The following is a 21,788-nucleotide window of genomic DNA, read 5'->3' as shown; positions in this document are numbered from 1 at the left end:
GCTGTGGAAAGACTCCCATTTTCTGTTGCTAGGTGATCTTGGGATTGTAGGAAAATGGAGCAAAAATAAAGACAGACTCTGAGGGATGCCAAAAGCTTTGAACTAGGGCTTATAGATCAAACTGACATGTTTTTGCATATTTAAGAGAAGCAGGAATATGAGGAATTCATAAGTATGCAAGCTATGGAATAAAACACAATGAGTTATGCCACTGCCTGGGGAGGTCATGCAGCACCTTAGATTACCAAACAGGGCTGTGCTCTTTTGGGGAGGGTGGGTGGCAATGATATACACCCCATTGATGAACCCATCAGCATAAGAGTAGAAGTCACCCTTTGATTCAATCAAAGCTACCCAGTTATCTTATGGAGAACAGCAATTCAGTCAAAACTAAAGCAACATGCTACTATAAAGTGATTTTTATATTAGTTTTTTATTTTATTTTATTCAAGCCACATGTGTTTGTTGTTACTATATTAACCTATGAAATGTGATCATAAAAAACAATATGAAAACTTCATGAGATGAGACACAACAGCTTGTGAGTTTATTTTTTATCTTTTATATGCATATATAAACTCCACTCTTTATAAAAATGTTTACTGCTTTTATCCAAACCCAAAAACAAGCAGACAGCCGTCATTTAGCAGACAAGTATTCAGAGCAGCGGAGGGGAAAAGAACTGGTGGTACCGGCACTTTGTTTAAAAGAACTCTGGAGAAAAAGGGCCATATTTAAACACTACTTCAGTAAAAGTAAAAAAAAAATGTATCTGTTTTAAAAATGTACCTAAATGCCAAAAGTACAGGTAATTAAGGACACTTAAGCAACACTTAAGTATTGTCACATTTAAATCACATTTACATGTAGGCAAGCTGACATATCATTACATCATGGATCCATGTAACACTTTTAGTTATTTAGTAATTGTAAATCTGTAATAAATGATTGCAGATATAATTTACATGAATAGGATATCTGAGACAGAAAACATTTGTACGAAGATGTAACTCTCCCCACCGTGTCTCCCCACAGTTCCATGCAGTGGGAATCTGACAGAAAGGAGGGGTACCATCCTTTCCCCTGGGTTCCCCGAGCCGTATGGGAACAGCCTGAACTGTGTGTGGAGGATCACTGTCACAGAAGGGGCTGGGATCCAGGCAAGAACAAGACAAGCCTTCTCTATGCTTATCAGGAGAGATAAACTGCTTTGGAATAAAGTTCAAAAAACATTTAATCTTTTTTTCCCCACTTTAGCCGAAAGGAGCTGTAACCCAATTAAACCAGGAGCCATCCCACTGAAAAATTTAAATGACAGGAGCTTAAAAATAGATATGTAAAATATTCACAAAACAGATGGGGACGGTTTTCACTGTTCAGACAAAAAGAAAAAAAACATTTCCAGAAACAGAGAAATATTTTTTTTCTTTTGGACTACTTGAATTAATTTGCATAACTTACAGTATTATCAGAGTGTGGAAAGTTTTTGCGTAATAGCTTATAGATTAGAGTTAATGAGGTAGCAAGTAAGATACTTTGATGCCTTTACAACAATGGTCTTGTTTGTATGCTCTGACTAATAGTACAATTTCCCCACATAAATTGGCATATCATTATCATCTGGGATTTCAGTAATCAAGGATCATGTACCAATTCAAATGCATCATATGTTATTAGGGTGTCAGTGTAATGCTGTTTAATGTTGATGGATTTGTTTTCAGATCCAAGTGATGAGCTTTGCAACAGAGCACAACTGGGACTCCCTGGAAATCTATGACGGCGGAGACATGACCACTCCAAAACTGGGGAGCTTTTCAGGTACTGTACCAGCTTCATTTCGGAATAGTATATGTTTGAACCGGTGATTAAGACAGTCCTGTACTACATTATTGCCATGTCTACAGAGTAAGCATCCACATTATTGCCATGTCTACAGAGTGAACATGGTGGTAAAAAAAACAGTAAAAGGTAAAAGTAAACAAAAAAAAAAAAGATTATCAAAAGTAAAGTAAATCTATGTTGTGCTGACTTTGTGTTTCATTCTGAAACTGTAGACTAACAGATATTGCTGTGAATCCAAGCTTTATTCCCTGTCAAAATGTCCTCATTTTCTGTTGGATAAATCAGTGTGGCCACAAGAGACAAATCTTTTGGGATCCAGTTGGCAGTGACTGCTAGTCACCATTGGATTTTCATTAATCAGAGGAACCCCATTCCCAGAAAATTAACAGCTGTGTACTATTACAGTAAGAAGCCAGATCCAGAATGATTTTTTGTAAAAGGTGCATTTTTAAATTTTCAGGAGCAAAGAGACCCCATAGGTTTCCATTGACAATGTCTCACTGGATATTTCTGCTGCAAAGTTTCTCAGATATAGTTCTTCTCAATGCATTATTATCACCTTGGCAAAAAAATCTAATCACCTTCAGTCATCCTCTTAGTCATTTGGCTTTAAAAGAAATTACCTGTCCAAATATAGTTTCACTGAGCCATCTATCTTTTCAGTAATATCACTCAATCATTCTAAAGATTAAAAAGACATTCCCTCTATATTACTCTGGGTCGTTAGTAAAAAAGCACGTCTTATTCACCTTCATAGTTCGTTTGCGGACAAAGCCAATTGTCTCATTATCGGGTAAGTAAGATACTGACCCGGTTGATTGAGGGAACTTTAAAGGCTAGAAGGGGTGATTGGTTTTTGGTTCTAATCTAATCTCCAGAAAACTTGACTGAACAAATCAAATTAGTTCATGGATTTATGTGCTGAAATGGAATTGATTCCCTTGTTCAGCTACGAGTAAGTTGCTTAACGGGCCAATAGGATGCATGCATGGCTGAGTTTGATGGAACACAAGATGAAATGGTGAGCTTTCAAGTGGTTTGGGGAGGTCATGGGGTCCTCTTTGAGTCCAGGTGTGGACAGTCCTGGTGTTAGCAGTGCATCTAACAGTTTTGCTAAGATGTGCTCATTTCCACAGCAGGTAGGGCACTCCTCTGCAGGAGCTGGAAAAGTAGGCTTCTTGTGGGAGAGGGGACTGATTTAGAATTTCTTATATCTTCTATTTTAGGGATTTGTGGCCCAGCTCAAAGGGATCCTCGCAAAGTGCCTGTAAAGATCTTGGCTCCTAGCTTGGCAATAGTGCTTTGGTACCATGCTGATGAAAGATCAGATCATTGGAGAGCAATGTGTGGTTTAAGGCAGAACAGCTGTGTCACAACTTCACCTGAACACAAACATTTGTGGATGTCTTCTACAACAAATGCTGAAAACATTATTTTATTTGGCATTAAGAAAAAAGAAGAACACACACAAATAATTTTGAGCAAAATAATGCAACCTCTGGCTGGATTTAAACACAGACTCCCATATATGGCAGTTGTAATTTACAGTAAGATCTCTTGTGAAGCTCGTGAAGCCAACTGGATATTTACTAGATCAGTACATTGGAATTATGTAGAGAGAGTATAAAGGCATAATACTTTCATCCTGTGTGGCATGCTGTAAAAATCTATGTGAAAATCAGATTTATTGCACCAGAAGTCAGTTGTGGGCACTTGTGATTAGGTCGGCTAATCACTGCTTGTAGACGTTCTCCACCAGATGCACTCGCATGTATTCATTAGTGGATCCTGCGGTTCTCACTTGACTGCAGAAACTGAGATTAGTTTGCTAGCCAGCCTTGCCTGGTGTTTAGGATTATCCGCCGTGTGTATCTGGGGATCAGGGACATTGTGCGTGGTGTTGAATCTTATGTAATTTGGCGGTGCACTAAGATGCATGGTTCACCTCCTCTGCATGGTCCTATTTTACATCCGTGACACCCCTCACCCATTACAATCAGTCTTTTCATTCTACTTTTACTTACAAATCCATTAGTATAATTCCTTTAATTAAACTGTCAGATAGGCTTTGTGTTCTCTCATCCTTCCCTGCTTTGCATCATAACTCATGGAAGATTAATCACACTTAATCAAACACCAATTCAGTTACAATTGGGAAATTAAAGATTTTTCTCTTTTTACTTAACCCTCACTTTCACCATGTATTTTAATTGTAATGTCTAAAGTACAAATGCACATTCCTAGGGCTATCAAATGATTTAAGAAAATAATTGAATAATTAATCATATGTTTTTCTGTGATTAATTGTGATCAATCACAAATTAATCTAATTAAACAGGTATCAATTAAAAAAAACAAATGGTATTTAAAGGTAACAAAAACATGGAACACACGTAATTTGAATGAAAAAACATTGTACAATAGCATCTTAGCAAATGTCAAGAACAAATGTAAGGTCGTAGTTGTAGCTGAGATTGACCTTCACTATGTCACAATTTGGTTCACTTTTTCTCTCTGTTGGGCCTTTCGGTGAGACAAACCATGTCTTCACAGGAGTGGACACATTGTCGTTTGGATGCTCAGGACTACCAAACGGTGATGCAAGGCCCGGAGGACTACCATTAAATCAGATTTCTGGGCTCATTTCTCTTGATTAGATAAGTTGGCAGGTGTCCTGACTGCACAAAAAAAAAAAAAAAAAAACAGTTTAGTATTTTGACAGGAGAGCAGAGCTAGAATTTCTGAAATTGTCCTTTGTAATTAATGTTAGCAATAGAAACACTATTAAAGAAATACCTCCCCACACTAATACTTTTAAATGTGCCCTTTGCTCAAACAAATAAGGATAACCTTGCTAATACTAAGCTATCTGGCACATAAACTGCAATATAAATCTTCACTCACCTTTGCTTGGTCTCTGCTTTCTTTTGCATTCATAAGCTAGGCCTCTAGTTGCTGAGAACCTACTTTCTGTTTTCCTTCTTTGTTTAAATGTGTTATTTAAATTCACCATGAATCTCAAAACCTCAAATAAATGGCTCCTACGATCTTAGTTAAGGCTTACGCAGTCATCGGCAGACTGAAATGAAGCATCTTGAACACTTCCAGATCCAATACAATGTAGTCCATTTATGCACGGCTGCAGTGTTTCTGACATGCATAAAAATGGCAGCGATGCCTGTCTCACTAATAGCAATAGTTAGTGGATGAGATCCACAGACATGTCAAACTTCATTCAAAAAATGATTAATCAAGTCATTCGACCTTAAACAAGCATTTTTCAGAATTGTGTGTAGAATTTTGCACTGCAGGATTGGAATTTAGTGCTTCCAGCTGTCCCCTTAGTCAGGAGTATTTTGTGAATCACTGCATTACCATGTGGGGTTACATGCGTTAATGTAACATGTTGTTTCCTTTTTTAAAGTATAGGGCAGATTACACTGTAAATATGAGAATGTGCCTGCATGCTCCTCGGCTGTGATTGTGAATGAGAATATTCAGTGGTTAAATTGTTGGTCCTTCTGAGTATCACCAAAGAGGGTGCTGTGAAATGGAGGCTCAGTGTCACAGCAGTCCTGAGGGTGTGATTTCCCTGTTCCCTTTGGTCTTACATCTTACAGCATCGACCTGACAGCCGCCATCAGGACTGGTCACTTCTGTGTGTGTGTGTGTGTGTGTGTTGGAAGAGTTGTGTGAAAGGTTTTCTCTCTCTCTCTCTTTCTCTCTCTCTGTCTTTCTCTCTCTCTAATAAAAGGAAAATTGTTCTGACATGACAATGCAGTAGATATATCATGGCTGCAAAATCATTTTACATGTGCAGCTATGGTTAAAGCATGATATTTCCAATATAATTGCTAGGAATCTTGTGGTTGTCTGACTTGAACATTCATATTCTTTCAGTGCCATCAGAAAATGGCAGATATTAGTATGCCTCCCCTTAGTACACAACCAGCTGCTTTGTCTTAGCAGTACTTGGTCATTTTAGGGATGGATGACTGACCTTGTAAGGCGCAGATTTCTGGGTACATATTCATTTGCACACTCTTCAGCTCTGTGAGTGTGTAGGAATATCACTCAGAATGTTCTGTGTTGCAGGAACCACGGCCCCGGCTTTGCTCAACAGCACCTCAAATCAGCTTTACCTGCACTTCCATACAGATATCAGCGTGGTTGCAGCTGGATTCCACTTAGAATATAAGAGTGAGTATATCATAACTACTTACACATTTATTATGTTCAGATATTGTTTTGTCCTGTAGATCCATTATTTATGGCCAATTTATCACCTATTTTCACTGAAATAATATATGTTTAGTATTTTATGTGCAATAATTTTCACTCAAGAAAATATGAGTTTCCAAAGTCTTTTTGCTGATAGCATCTGATAAAAGAATGCAACACACACCTGCAATCTGCCTGTTGAGCTGCACATTTTGTCTGCGGGTGTGCGTGTGTGTGTCTGTATATGTTTCTGTGTGTGTGTGTGCGTTCCTGTGTGTGTGTGTGTTTTTGTGTGTGAGTGTGTGTGTATGTGTGTGGGTTTAATCCATTGTAAAGTGGTAAAATGAAATAAAATGTTTCATTTTAACAGCTACAGACTTGTTATTATTTAGAATTTTGCCCCTCATAGACTCAGATCATTTACCATGCAGCACTAGCGATCTAAAAAAGGCTCTGCATACTCATCCATAAAGCCATATAATGTCTTCAGCCTCCCCTGGGCCTGGTACATTTCCTGGATCCGATACCTTCCCTGGGGGTCAGGCTGGGTCGATCACAGTGCATTCTACAGGAAGGCATGCACTTTACTTTGGGGAAACGATAGTGTACAGACAATTTGTTACCCTTAAAAAAGGTTGTCAGCCTGTCTTTACCTGCCATCACTCAGCAGAAGTTGTAGTTTTCCAGCTGGCAAGGGTTACCCAATCAATTGCCACTCTTGATTCACTCTCACACTGACAAATCTGTTTGAACATGGGGTAAAAACAACTGGCAAACAGACCTTCTACCATACAGGTCAATCAATGAATCGCATTATATATGACATCGTGCTCTTAGCAAAGGTGTTGTCACTGAGCACTTCACAGCATATTTCAAAGAAACAATGCAATTTATTGTGTATATAATAGGAAGGGAAAAGCAATGACGCTTTGCCAACAGAGAGGTAATGGCTTGGGGGTAGTACTTTTAAACAATAAGCTGTGATTAAGCTATGCCAGTCTGCCGACAGAGTGTTCTCCTGAAGGGGAGTACCTTACACCAGCATGCACTGAGGTATTGTATAAATCATTAGTGAGGCTGAAAATCTATTGAAGGATCACAATGCCGAGAGAGAAAAAGTGATATATTCCCTCTCCGTTTCCAAAGGCAACCAAAGACGGATTTTCAGAGCATAAGCCCTTGTTTGGATTTTGGGTTGGTTGTAGAGTTGAGACATCCTGGAAGTAGATGAAACCATTACAGATGCACACAGTTTGCAGCTTTATGGATCTAAGGCAGACTATGTGGGGCTAGCTGGGTTTTGTGGATCCAGAGTAAAGTAGGCTTTTTACATAAAGTGGCCAAATGGCAGTCCGTAGGTGTGTCACATACATATATAAAATGTTAATAGTACAGCCTTTATCACACACACAAGTATGAGCTATGTTTGTTATCTCTATGTATATATATATATATATATATATATATATATAGGAATCCAAATATGTGTAATTGTAAACTGATGTCACATGTCACATGTTTGGATCTAAGAAACATTAGATGGAAACCAAATAATAATGTACGGTCTTGTGAATGATTTTCAACAATATATTAGGTCACGAAAAACATATTAATGTAATCAAAAAATAAATTAAAGACTTTGTATCATACAACATGGAATTGAATAGAATTTCCTTACTTTGTGTTAGCTTTTAAAGCTATTAAGACTGCTAAGTGTACCTCGCACCACGTTAGTTTTTACCCCAACCTTGGGGTTAAATGTAACATTTCACTCTTGGTACTTTCGGTCAGATTGTTAGTGAATGGTATGACCCAGAAATTTCATTGTGATGTGTAATCATAGCCAATTATGTAGGTTATTAAAAAATTTCATCTCTCGATAGTAATATTTTCAGAACTGAACCAAATACGAAAACTGTTATTTCCCCACTCTCCCCTATATATATACTCCAACATAAATACATTTGCATTAAAAAATTAGGTAACACACATGTAAAATCCACATGTCATCTATCCAGGGATTGATTTTTCCCCAGAAGCTTGCAAACTCCAGTGGTTACCAGAGGTATTGCAGTTTAGTAAGCCTCTGGCACTGCTTGCGCATCTGGAGCCAAAAGCCCCAAAGTCAAACATGGCAGCTTCTATGAACTGGCTTCATGCGCCAATGAGGAGCTCCCATAGGAATCCATGGAACCTGTAAGCCGTAGCTGTCTCCAGTTCTTTTATATCTCAATGCATCCATCAGCATGGGAAAGACACAGACCTCAAAGAAAAAAAGAAAGAAAATAAGACAAAAGGTTGTTTACCTTCACAAGTCAGAATGACAGGAAACCAAATAAATAAATAAATAAGTAAATAAATAAAGGTACCACTTTCCATTGTTGCCTTGAAAGAATTACTCATGATTTTCTGAGAGTAAACAATGTGGAGTACTTCATTATGGCTAGGAAATGGTATGCATGAATTATTTATTATGCCCTTATTTGAATCATTTGTGGGAGTGACAGATTTTTTAATCTTCTGTAAAGTTTTGTGTGGCTCTCTCTAGTTTACATACTCTGCAGATTTAGACTGTTTAATTAGCATTTTCCCAAACTGATGCATTAGTAAACACTAAGGTCTAGCATTTTTATAGTTGGCTAATTTAATCTTTATGCTCACATGGCTTGCTTCCATTAGACATATAGCATGACATTGGCCCTAATTAATTAACTCTAATGGAAACGTGGCTATACAATAATCATTGATTAAATCATGAAAACAAATACATGCCGATCCATTAACAGATGAAAGGTCTCTTTAAGCCTTTATGATAATGTGTCTAATATGCAAATTCAAAAACACTCTCTGCCCTGACGCGCCCTGCTGATGCAGTTGTTTAATATATTATGATTATATTTTTTATTTTTCAGTAGGTTACAATATAGATTACCATTTTCATGCATACCCTCCAAATTATGTAGTTTTCAGTTACTTTTATACATAACCATAGACATGTAAAGAAGAGTATTGTGTTGCTAAATGTGAGTTTGTGTTTAGTGATGGATAAAAGTATGCCTGTGGAGTTTTTCTGTCCGTTGTCACATTTGCCATTGATGAAGATATCCAACAAACAGTTTGCTGGTGTTGATTTGCATGCCATTAAATGTGTAGGGTATTGCCATTCAAATCTGACATCTGGCCATCTCCGATCTATTTATTTAAATTTATTTGAACTTTATTTTACTAGGTCAATCTCACTGAGATTTAAAATATTTTTTGCAACAGAGACTACGCCAAGAAAAGCAGCACATACAGTTTCAGACAATGACAACATAAATCATCAATATGTTACAAGATTATAAAAATAATCGTTTTAAGATATCAATTTAAACATTTGTTAAGCACCAACTTTAAACAGTGGAGAGAAATTGAAATCAGGACATAAAAATATAATTACCTAAATTAAAACACTGACATTCACCCATTTCATTTAATTCAATGTCTTTGACCCTGGCTCTAAACTCATTCAATGTAACAAGCTCCTTAAGCTTCATGCCTTTTTTTAAGTTCATTCCAACTTGAAGGAGTAGATAACTTAAAAGATTTTGCCTAACTCGGGCCTTTGGTACTGTAAGCCAGATAGTATCTCACAAGGATAAGCCGTAATTTTTGTTATCTGTCCAACTAATGTAGGCACATATATAAGATGGCAGCTGTCACAGTATAGCCTTGTATATTAACATGTACCGCTGAGTCAATCTACATATAGACAGGGCCAGCCATTCCACTTCCATATAGAGTACGGTGATGTGTAATAGCTTTACGAATTTAAGTGCACCATGATAAATAGTGTAAACATATACTATATTTTACATTTTTATCTGTTGTGGGGGGGGGGGGGGGGGGGGGGGGGGGGAGTGTTGTGTTGCATTTATTTTAAGCATTAACGATAAAAAAGGCACAAAAAAAAAAATGGAAATACAATATTGACCAATCCGTTGCTCTGCATTATTCTTAATCAAATGGTTAATAAGACCTAATCCAGCTTTATAAATGTAAAGTGTACTCTTACAAGACAATCTTTTGGATCAGATTTGTGGATCAGAGATTCTAACTCTGCATAGCAATATTTTTCTTAGGAGCGCAGTGTATGGGGTCTCTTCATTGGGGGTGACCTGTAGGGGAGACACTATGATGACATGAACGAATAGTGCTGGATAGTATTCATTTTAGTTCTGCAGCTAACATCACCGCCGTTTCACTCTGGTGACCATGGGTCTTCATTCAAATGCCAGAATTTCCTGCCCCTGTTCCAAAGGTCACGGTACCATAATATCAGTGTTCCTAATACCATGCTATCACTGTCATTTAGAGATGACTGTATTATTTACACGCTCATTTTCTTTGGACAGATTAACAGGATCAAGCTTGATTGTGTCAGTCAGTTTTTCTTTTCTTCTGGGGTAAGATCAGAGGATAAAGTTTTATAAATCCCTGGTTCATAAGCTGGCGGATGGCGTTTCTTGTGCTCTTACTGTCTCATAAAATGTGGCATTCCTGGTCGGACATGTGTGCTGTGCTTTGTCATTAAGCTTTCTTTCCTGAGGGGGCTGAATGTGTGTGAAAATTAAAATAATAGGTATATTGTATAAGAATTTCAGAAATTTTCGTGTGCATGAGTGTCCACCTATGCAGGTGATGTGTGAGCATGCAAGAAATATTTCTGTAATTGAAATTGTGACTGTATGAGCTATATCTTTGAGCTGTATGACTGCATATTTTTAATCAATCTTATTTTATTGTAATATTCACAATATGAGAACCTTTTTTGGTGGGATACCTTTTATTTAGTTTTTCACCTGTACCACCAAAAGCTTTGCCTGGAACTGTGAACTTGTTTAAAGGCGTTTCAGTCCTGAGCTGCCAGAAGCCATTCTGCTTTTTGTGTCTTTATTTTGTGTGGAAAGCCGCGAGACGTCATGAATAATCCAAAACAACCTTGGTATAATGCGCTCACTGAGACTGCAGCACATCACAGAGCATGTTTACAACCGTTCTCAAGGCATGTGCTGCATTTATGAGCGCCAGAAAAGAGGACCTACAGTTATAAATCTGCAACTGCCTGACAGCAGGAGAATCTGCAGGGAATCTGTGAATCTTGTAATGTTTGCTATAAAATGACGGCCTTCTTGATGCCAAGCCGATCCTGATTTTTCAGCTGTGAGAGCTATGACAGCATTCTAATTATCCAGACTGCCATGTGTCTCATGCATGCTAGTCATGAAATGCCAAAGGTCTCCAAGGACAGGGATAACTGCCTCGCTACTGGGAAATTTGAAGGTTTTTAATTTTTCCCCCATCATTAAAACAAGCAGTGATTCAAGGCAAAACCATTTGGCATGTACTGAGATTAGTTTCTCTGAGATCTCCTTTGAAAGACGCAAAATGGTTTTACACCTAAAAAAAAAACACATGTAACTGTTCTCAATAGACATGGGAACATGGAAGTGAAAGCAGAACCCCCCAAGTTAGAAGACTCGACAAAAATGTTCCAGCTAATGTAATACCATCACAAAGCACAGTTGTTTTTTTCCCAGTTGGATTCAACAGATCTTAATTGGTAAAGATAAAGATGCATTCACAAGGTCAAAAATTGTAATGTACTGTAACATTATAACATACGTACTGTGCATATGACAAATCATGAAACCTATACAATGTACATGTGACTTATCATTAAAAGGACATTGACCTGAGAGAAACTGGATATTGACTGAATGTTGAAGTAGTGGTGAAAATGTGAAATGCGTGATTACCTTTCTAGATACCGACAGTATTACAGGAATCATATTGAAAGTGGATATTTGTTTCTTGTACATTTGAAGAGCCTTTCAAGAAGAGACCCTTATTTTCAGTTCAAGTATAAAACAAAACATTATTAATATGAAAAGAACTGCTCTGAGCCACAGGCACATCATTGCATCATGTATGAGGGCTTTCTCTGGAAGTGCCACTCCAAAGCCTGACAGCATAGCATCTTCATAAATAATTACAAATCAGTTCTGCCACAACTTTGGTCTGAGGGATGATCTCACTTTAAATCATGTGACTTTATCTTCTTCATCACATCAGAGAGTGTTGCTTCATTATTCTGTTCTTAGGGATTTGCATTAATAATTTACAAAGATTTCATACTGTGTTAACGCAGGTGTTATATATGCGTTATGAAAATTCAGAACCTTCTAATGGGATGCGATTAAGAACTATGCAGGTTGTCTCTGTAAGGGTGAAGGAGCAATGGGTTTTGCTGGTGTGTGTGATCTGTACAAGACTGCATTATTTGTGGCATTCCTAAATTATGTAGTAATGCAAAACACAGAAAACATGACATGGGTTGTGCGTTTGATGTAGCCGAGGGACACAGTGCAGCAGTTTAAATCCGCACTTCTAAACAGAGAAGACAAAAATGGTTCTTCGTGTTCACTTGACTAAACAGTTGTCATGGCAACATTCACTCCCTGCATCTGCCATAGTGTTATATTTCACAACCTAAAATCTGTGTTAAAAAGAGACTTTGGAAATCACAACAGAGGCACTCTTTTGTTTCTGATTAATGCAGCGGTTGGTCTCACCACTTGCCCAGAGCCACTGGTGCCTAGCAATGGAATAAAGGCGGGCGATCGATACATGGTGAACGAGGTGGTGTCATTCAGCTGTGAGCCCGGATACCTTCTGCAGGTGAGCAGCTGTACTTACCAAATGTTTCATATAGAGATGGCAGGATGAGGCTTTATGAACTCAATTATGGGTGGAGCTGCCACACGTAGTCAATCACTGACAACCACCAATCAGTCAAAAGCCTTTGTTTTTCAATGCCAAGTTGGTCAAAATTGGTAGAAAAAACAACAAAAAAAAAACACAGAGACTGTGTGACGGCTCATGCTTTGCTGGGCCCTACCTGGTTTTTCTTTGGTTTTACACCAGTGATTCCACAAGAGTGTAAGAAACCTGGTGCTGTTTGAAAACTTGCAGAACCCATGTTGGCTATACCTTACGAATGTGTTTAAAACACTCAGCCACAGGACAGGAAATCCAGCACTGTAACTACTGTCAGGTGGAGTACTGAGATATAAAAGTAAAACCAAAATATTACTACTGCTCTGTTTTGTGTGGATTTTTACCCCTTTTCAGGGGCATTCTCACATCTCATGTATGCCTGGAACGGTGCGGCGTTGGAACTACCCCCCTCCGCTGTGCATAGGTAGGAACCGCCCTCTTTATACACTTTACAAATCTGATTCTCAAACCTTTTAACATCAAGCCCAAATTACAAATGTAATACCTTACAGGGACCCATCAAATACACATACTAGCAATAGTCTGGCTGACTACAGACTCATTGTGGTATCCACCTTGTACAATCCCACAACCTATTTTAAAAAACCGACAGTTTAAAAAACACAGGTTTACAAGCACAAACCATTTGAGTTGAGCCTCTGAAATTTCTTTCAGGCCCAGTTTCCCTGTCCTTACAGTGCTTTGCTCACATATGTGTGGGATATGCATTCTGTACAATGCAAATACAATGTTTTCAATATCACGGATGTGCATATTTCAGCTCGGTGTGGCGGAACCCTCTATGACCTTAGCAATGTCATCTTAAGCCCTGGATTTCCTGGAAACTACCCAGGTAATCTGGACTGCACCTGGAGGATTCTGCTACCTGTCGGATACGGTAAGGCATTATTCGCCAAGATAATGACCTCTGTACACAAGACTTTATGGGTTTGTCGTTCTGACGAGCACAGCATATATATATATATATGCAGCATATTGAGAGTCATCTATGTGCTTAAAGCTTCTGCTGCTAACTTTTCTGCAAGTTGCCATGTGTCTGAGAATTTGTCACCATGGGCAGCATCAGACAACAATTTAGCCGCCACTCCCGCCATGAATATTCATTAGTTTTGAGTATACTCAACTATTGGCTTTGCACAGATCACATATCATTTACCTCATGGGTCCACTACTGAAAATGAGTTAAATGGCTCTATCCACTCAGCCCTCTGTGAGTTTCTTTGCCAATTGCTATTTGCAGCTGTTAAGTCCTGCATATTTGAATTGTGCGGTAATTCCTCTTGCAGTTGCGATATTCCAAATGTGGCTTGTTTGGGAAGATTAGCAAGGGAAAGAGGAAAAACAAAGCAAAGCACTCTGTTATGTCTGGTTCTGTTTGCGTTCTCTGAGCAAAACTTTGGAATTCTCCAGATAACACCATAATGTACATAAGAGGCTGGTTTGCACACCTCTGAATAATGTTTGCTGTTAATCATTTTAAGATTACGGTGTGTGGTTTTGATGGTGTTTAATTCACTCTCATAGATTACTTCTGTACCCATCAGAATATTAACAGCAATAATTACCAGTCAGTCCATGCATTAACTTTACCTCATTTATACTTTTGTTGTTTGTGTTGTTTATACGTTCCTCACTTTTTCAACTTTCTCAGCTACTCATCCAAAATCGGTAAATTGAATTTTGCTAAAGTTGCTTGTAGTGGCCCACTAATGTTTCAGTGTGCTTCATAGCTCAAATGAGCCTGGACAAAGCAGCCATTCTAGTACTAAACAAGGTAATTGTATGTGATTTAAAAAGCTATTCAAACACTTGTCTAGGAGCACAAAGACTGAGTTCCCCCAAACTCTTTCCTTCTACTCACAGATATCCAAAAGCAATTTTCTGCCTTATCAACCTGACACTGCAAAAGTATGAATAAAACAATCTTGTTCGTGCTCTGTATCAAAATGCATTAGCATGCGTTGTTAACAGGGGACAATATTTTAAATAAGAACAGCAGATGGCCTAGCAACTGCTGATTACAGCTTTTAGGGCCGACAGAGTGAGTCGAATCAAGTGCTGGAAAAACATGAAACACTCTGACAAAAAAATCAATGTCCTAAGCCTCATCATTTAGCACATGCCTTCCATTGGTTACTCAAAGACATTGCGCCGTAAAAGTAAACTATTGACCATATTATGGATTTTAGATGAACTGAAAAATTTGCGACAAATGCAACCAAGGAAAGTTTGGTTGCACAGTGATAATGTGTGCAGCAGGACACTAAAGACAGTCTATATAATTGGCTGAGTCCTATCAGTCTGATTGTACAATGCACACCTATTGGTGGGGCATGAATGATCTGTCCAGAAAACCCTGTTCCCCATAGTCACAGTTTCTTTTCTGTTGGGCAATACAGGTGAATGTAGAATACTTCTACTTTTTAGGGAAAGTAGAACATAATATTGTGATAAATTACCACTGCCTATTTTTGAATTTACAATTCCCTCTGGTTTGCATATGAGGTCCCTGGGCTCAGATCATATTTGGACATTTCACCAATACCCCTCCAGAGCATACTTTCTGTATAAGCATCACCACATGGGTCTCAAACCTGAAGGTTGTAGGTTGATTCCCACATTGGGAACTGCTGTTCCTGTATACTCTTGTTTAAGGTATTAAACCTCCATTGCTTCGTTAAATATGGAGCTGTATGAATGGATTGTCTGTTAAAAAAAGGAACATTTTGTCACTTTGGAAAGCTGCATCTGCTGTATGGCAGTAATGTAATATAAAATAATGAGAGCCTGAGTACTGGTTGTGACCAAATCAATTATTTACATTTGTACAATTACCATAATAACAAATTTGTTATTATGCTGAAGCCAATTTATTTTGGTTAGTTATTTAGTGAAAAAAGATTTTATGATATTACATGGACACCCAGTGCACAGAAAGAGAAGAATGGCAGTGCAGACACTAAAGACCATTTCACAGGGAAATTATGCAAGAAAACTGCATTTCATAGCTGCTTCAATTATGGTAAAATGCATGCAAAGAATCCCAGACAACTTTAAAAGATCAAGACAAGAACAGTCATTTTCTTTGAGTGGTAATTCATTAAAGCAAAGGTGGAATTTTTTTCCAGTGCTTTGCTTTCCCAAGCTGATACACAGCATCGCAGTTCCTGGGGTGCCATTTTCCAGGAAAACAGATCAGTTGACTTTCCCGCAGAAGTCAATGTGACTGAAAGACAGCGTGACAGCCTCCCATTGTGTGAATCATGGTCCATCAGCTGTGTTCTAATCATTTCAGGACCCATGTGTTGCTTGTCAGGTTATTGGAAGGAGAAAAACATGTGTGATTGAACGTGATATAATGGAATGGCCTTTCCCATAATGCTCTTGTCTTACCCTACGCAAGTGGTACACAGCTTACTTATTAAATGTCATTTGGTAGTTTCCCTTTCTCTGTTGTGAATCAAACTTAGCTCAGCTCGCCAGCATCCCTCCCCCATTCACACCTGCTCATTCTTATACAGTTTTCCTTGATGAGGAAGTTCATGAATATTAGAAACTGTTGATTTTGTCTTCCTGTTTTGCAGGGTCGCATATCCAGTTTTTAAACTTTTCCACGGAGGACAACCATGATTTTTTAGAGGTGCGCAATGGACCACACCACACTAGCTCCTTGATTGGTCAGTTCAGTGGAAGCCAACTCCCACCCTCATTGCTAAGTACAACGCACGAAACAGTGATTCACTTTTACAGTGACCACTCCGAAAATAGACAGGGGTTTAAACTGTCCTACCAAGGTGAGAATGTCTTTTTATTTATTTATGTATTTGTTATTATTTTGCTTGTTTGTTTGTTTTGTTGAATGTGGTAATAATATTGAGGAATGCGGGTGTTTCCTATCAGAGCTAATTGGTTTAGGTATTCTTAAGCTTGGTTCTAAGGACCATAAAGTCTGAAGGGGGCCTGTCCTAGGAATGGAAACAAGCAAAGGGATTCAAAACACTGAATCCAAGGGTGTGAATAACTGTGACATATCCTTTTGAAAAAAAAAATACACCACTTTAAAAAATATAACATATGAAGAAATAAAACATTGTGAATAAAAACACAGTCCCTGTACATACAGTACAGCTGATGTACTGTGCTTTGATGGAAATATTCCCATCATGACCACATATCTGCATCACATAGTTCATCTGACACAACCAGTACTTGAACTGTAAACAGTGCTAAACACTGTTCTAATCAGTGAAGAAGATTTCTATTCATTCTTCGGAAGAAAATCAGCAGGCATGTGTAGTATACTGTGGTCTTTGGGCTCTGGTTGCTGTTTCCTGCCAACCTTTTCTGAGCGTGTGCACTGAGTGGGAGGGCCTGGCTCTGGACAGTCTGGGGGAGTGTGGGTCGGCTCTGACACTGCGTGCCGTAACATTATTTCGGGAAGAAATGGCAGCACCATAAAAAAGTGCTTTAATGGAGATGCGCTGTTTGCCAGTAATGCAGGAACACTTTACAAGGGATGAACAGAGGAAAAAGAAATATTGCATATTTGGGAGCAGCATCCGTGCATCTCTATAGTAATAATATTATATAAATGTCGTAATAAAAATAAATGATAACGATATATTTGTCATACAACCGTATGTTATTGTTCATCCATTACAATCCATTCAACACCCACTTGGCAAGATCAGCAGGGGGCATTTGAATACTGAAATTGCTTTGGGCACGCTTATTTTGATCAGGACTAATTGATTACTGTATGTCTTGCATTTTTTAGAAATAATATAGCAGCCATTTTGCACAGTGGTTTTGGCAAATCTGTGGGTGTTTTTAGTCTAGACCACCAAAGGCTGAAGGACAGCTTGGTGCTCACATATGTTTTACTCTGGCTTCTTCTGAAATCCTGAATATTCCTCCAACAGCAAGGACATTTTATCCACCCTAAGCATGAATCTGAAGCTGAATTTGTAGTTATCTCAGTGAGCTGTTGAAGTCACTTTATATTGAGAATATTGAGGTTTGTTTATTTTTTCTGTGAGTGCAGGCCTCTCTCATTTGACTAGTATTGCTGTTGTGGTTACACACACATTCAGCAGTCATCTTGTTGCAGGATTTAAGCATCTCTTTTTCTTCACTTTAGTTATTGAACTGTAAAATGTCAGATCAAATATCAAGCTTCTCTCATATTCTGAGTACAAAGCATGTTTTATTTAATTAGCTACAGTCTCTTACAAAAAAATAAATCACGTGTTCAAAAACCATGTGTCCAAAACCGCATGTTTACACCCAACATATGAAGAGTACATTTTTCTCAAGATAACATTTTGGTTCATAGGCAAGATCTATATCCTTTTCTATAGTACCTCTTGTGTGGTGTCGTGCAAATTGAATCGCAGTCTTCAAAATCAACCTTTAAATTATATGGAAATGAATCAGCAATTCATCTCAATATTGGTGAAATATACAGTATTGTATTTTTCCTGAAAGTTATTGTGTACTTGATGAGGACCTGGTTGAAGAAGCTGTAGGCTGATTCCAGCGCGGTGTTTCTGTTAAACACACCAAGCTGTGGATAATGCTGAAAATTGTAGAAAATATTTAAACATAGATAACACATGTTATTATCATTACTACCATGGCAGATCAGATATCAAAAAGGTAAGCAAATGAAACCAGTTAGATGATCCATTAATCCACAAAGGAGATGACTTTGGTTTACAGTGCTTCCTCCTGTGGGGAGAGAATGAAACCTTATGGAGTTTGCAAAGCAAGAATTGGAATTGTCTGGGCAAGCAGTTTGCACTGTTTTTGTCAGCAGATTACGAAAATTCACTTAATTTCCACAAACAATCTTGTCTTCTGAAGCATTTTCTAAAATGCATATTTCAATTAATATTCAGTCTTAACAATACTCTGCATCTTTTCCCTTCCTTACTTTTCAGCATATGAACTAAAAAACTGCCAAGACCCCTCCCCCTTCCACAACGGATATATTATTAACAATCAGTATAATGCTGGTCAATCCATAACCTTTGAGTGCTTCCCTGGCTACATTCTGATTGGACACCCTGTGCTCACGTGTCAGCATGGAATCAACAGGAAATGGGACCACCCTTTTCCTCGATGTGAAGGTAAGCAAAAACATTACTTCAAGGTGTTTTTATCAATTACATATGCTGGCCTATTCACCATGTCATTAACCATTTTGGGTAAAAGACCATATAGCCTAGTAAACACATTGTAAAATACTGTAAATTAAATACTGTCTCTCAGTTCTTGATAAATCCACATGAGATGTTTACAATAATCTTAATCTTTAAATTCTTTAAACTAGAAGGGTATGTCACCATCTGCGTTCCAGAACCACTCTGAAATACTGTAAAACCAACTCACATTACTGAGTGCATCTCAACAAGTTCAGTAGTAGTAATGCACCATTTGTTTAAATTTGTGTCTTTTTTTAGTGAAACAAGCGCAGGAAGGTTTCCTCGCTTACCAGAAAGAGCATAGCAAACAATAGTACAATTTAGTTAAAAAATACTTGCATTGACTTCAGTAAAGTTTAAGACCAGTTGTACCTTTCACACTCTACTCAGATAAATCTGATGTTTGGAAATATAAGTGTATTCTGTGTCTAGGTTGTAAGCAAACAAGCAGTATGCACATATGCCTCATAAATGGATATCATATTAATGATCTAGCTCTACAGATATATGACTGCAGTGTGATTTGCTGTCGGTGGAATTATGCAGCCGTCCACTCTCACACGGGTTCTCCCTGCTGTAGATTGCAGGCATGTTAGGCTGTTGCATAAGTGACACAGTGAGTCACAGTAGCAGCCGGAGGATCAATACTATTACACCTCTGTGGCTTACAGCAGGGAAGCCATGATGGAGTCATTTCAGAGAGGAAATAACATTGGGGTGCACCCCGTACCAAAAGAAACGGAAAAGATAAAAGGGCATTGCCACAGAGGAAGATGCAAAGCTTAAAGCTGCAGAAATGAACATGGTAGAGAGGAAGAGTGCAGAAAATAAAATCCCATTTTCAAAGGCTACATTAAAGCTTAAGAATAAATAAGCAAAAACATAAATAAAGGATCAAAGCACCTGCCTATCTCCTCATCTCTTTATCATTAAGCAGAATGAGTGAACTGGGTGAAAACAGTGAGGATTCAGAATTAAGAATCAACTCACGTCATCAAGCGCTACCTACCAATAATGCCTACAAGTCACAGCAACATAAATATGGCACTGCATTGTCATTTTACCAAACATTTAGGTACACGAACACCTCCTTGTTTGCACCTATTACATAATTCATATAAGAAAAACAGGAAGGCCTCAGTTTGAGTAATATTATGACTCAAATGTATTAATATTGTTCCTTTGGTGCTACTATTCATATAACAATTGTGAATTTAAAAAAATGCGATTTACAGCTGGGCAAGACACTTCTTATTTATTTCATGGAACCCATAAGGGAAGTTATTTATCAATATATTCAAGACCAGTTCTGTTTGCTTTTTCCACTTGTGGTGACGGCATAGATGGCATAGTTTGCAAACACATTACTGGACCTAACACTATTTGGACGTTTTTTTAAATATATTTATATGTGCTCATTTTTATTTAAAGCACCTTTGTACTTTCTATTGAAGTTATTTAAAGGAGAAAATATTACAGATACAGGGCTTGGCTGTTCTGTTCTCCCTCTACCCATTAAGTGAGAAAGGAAAGATAAGTTGCCTGCATGCTGATAAACTTTGAGTACATATGCACTCATGCTCTCTTTTCTAAACGTACTGTAACTTTCAGCTAAAATATTAATGAGAAATCAACTATCCATTCAATTATGCAGACATTTTTTAATATTTTCAATCTGCTTGGTTATGTAACCCTGGAGGCTAAAAGCACTGCTCTGAAAAGAAAAAAAAAATGCAAAAAAAAAATATATATATATAGTCCATAAGTATTTGGACAGTGACACAAATTGTTTTTTGGTTCTATACTCCAGCACATTTTGCATTTTATGAATATGAGATTAAATAGTGGACTGTCAGCTTTAAATTGAGGGAATTAATTTACATCCATATCTGGTGATTTTGTAGGAATTACAGCCCTTTTTACACTTTTAGCCCTTTTATAGTTCCCCCATTGTGTTGATCTCATATTCAGAGACTAAACAACAAATATTGTGTCTTGTGTCACTGCTCCATACTTGTGTGTGTGTGTGTGTGTGTATAATTTTAAATGATGTCAACTTAGAACATGTTTTTTGTCTGTTTGGGCTGTTGCAGCTCACCCTTAAGTCATCTTGATACCTGCATACTTCCTCCCTTGCTCTCTTTCCAGCTCCTTGTGGCTACAATGTTACAGCTCAGAATGGAACAATATACTCCCCGGAGTACCCTAACGAGTACCCCAACTCTCAAGACTGCACCTGGCTGATCACAGTCCCGCACGGGCATGGCATTTACATCAACTTCACCCTGCTGCAGACGGAGCCGGTCACAGACTACATCGCCGTGTGGTAAGAGACGGCTTTGTGCTGCCCCTCCCCCCCCCCCCCCCCCCCCCCCCCCCCCCCCCCCTCGCCCGTCGCTCAATATCTTTCATTCTGTTCCGGTGTGCATGGCAATGAATTACCAAGTCTCGCCACGAGAAAAAGATTTCGACGGGAACAAAAGGAGGGAAATTATCTCTGGGGGTCAGAGTGGCTGCGGGCAGCTATCATCTCAGGAAAGCGGAGAGCGATGAGCATGTTTCACAGTCGATGATCACAGAGAATCATCATGATAATCGCAATCAGATTCCCAGGGAAATGTGCAGCTGTTTGCTTTGATTGACTGGAGGGTGGAAAAAAACATGGGAATGCAAACTAAT

At 38.3% G+C, this 21,788-nt stretch overlaps 1 protein-coding gene across 3 annotated transcripts in view; it reads left to right on the top strand.

Annotated features, from left to right (window-relative positions):
- The window catches only part of csmd1a (CUB and Sushi multiple domains 1a), a 500,723-nt gene that overhangs the window by 440,756 nt on the left and 38,179 nt on the right, over positions 1-21,788 (top strand). For all 3 annotated transcript variants that reach the window (XM_035400756.1, XM_035400757.1, XM_035400759.1), the window contains exons 35-43: positions 1,036-1,160; positions 1,722-1,818; positions 5,938-6,042; positions 12,665-12,783; positions 13,237-13,306; positions 13,664-13,780; positions 16,488-16,697; positions 18,846-19,034; positions 21,258-21,435. In XM_035400756.1, coding sequence (XP_035256647.1) covers positions 1,036-1,160; positions 1,722-1,818; positions 5,938-6,042; positions 12,665-12,783; positions 13,237-13,306; positions 13,664-13,780; positions 16,488-16,697; positions 18,846-19,034; positions 21,258-21,435 — 1,210 coding nt within the window. The remainder of the gene's footprint in view (positions 1-1,035; positions 1,161-1,721; positions 1,819-5,937; positions 6,043-12,664; positions 12,784-13,236; positions 13,307-13,663; positions 13,781-16,487; positions 16,698-18,845; positions 19,035-21,257; positions 21,436-21,788) is intronic.

This window comes from Anguilla anguilla, chromosome 18 (genome assembly GCF_013347855.1).
Source record: "Anguilla anguilla isolate fAngAng1 chromosome 18, fAngAng1.pri, whole genome shotgun sequence".
Classification (NCBI taxonomy): Eukaryota; Metazoa; Chordata; class Actinopteri; order Anguilliformes; family Anguillidae; genus Anguilla; species Anguilla anguilla.
This window is presented reverse-complemented; position numbering and strand designations above follow the sequence as displayed.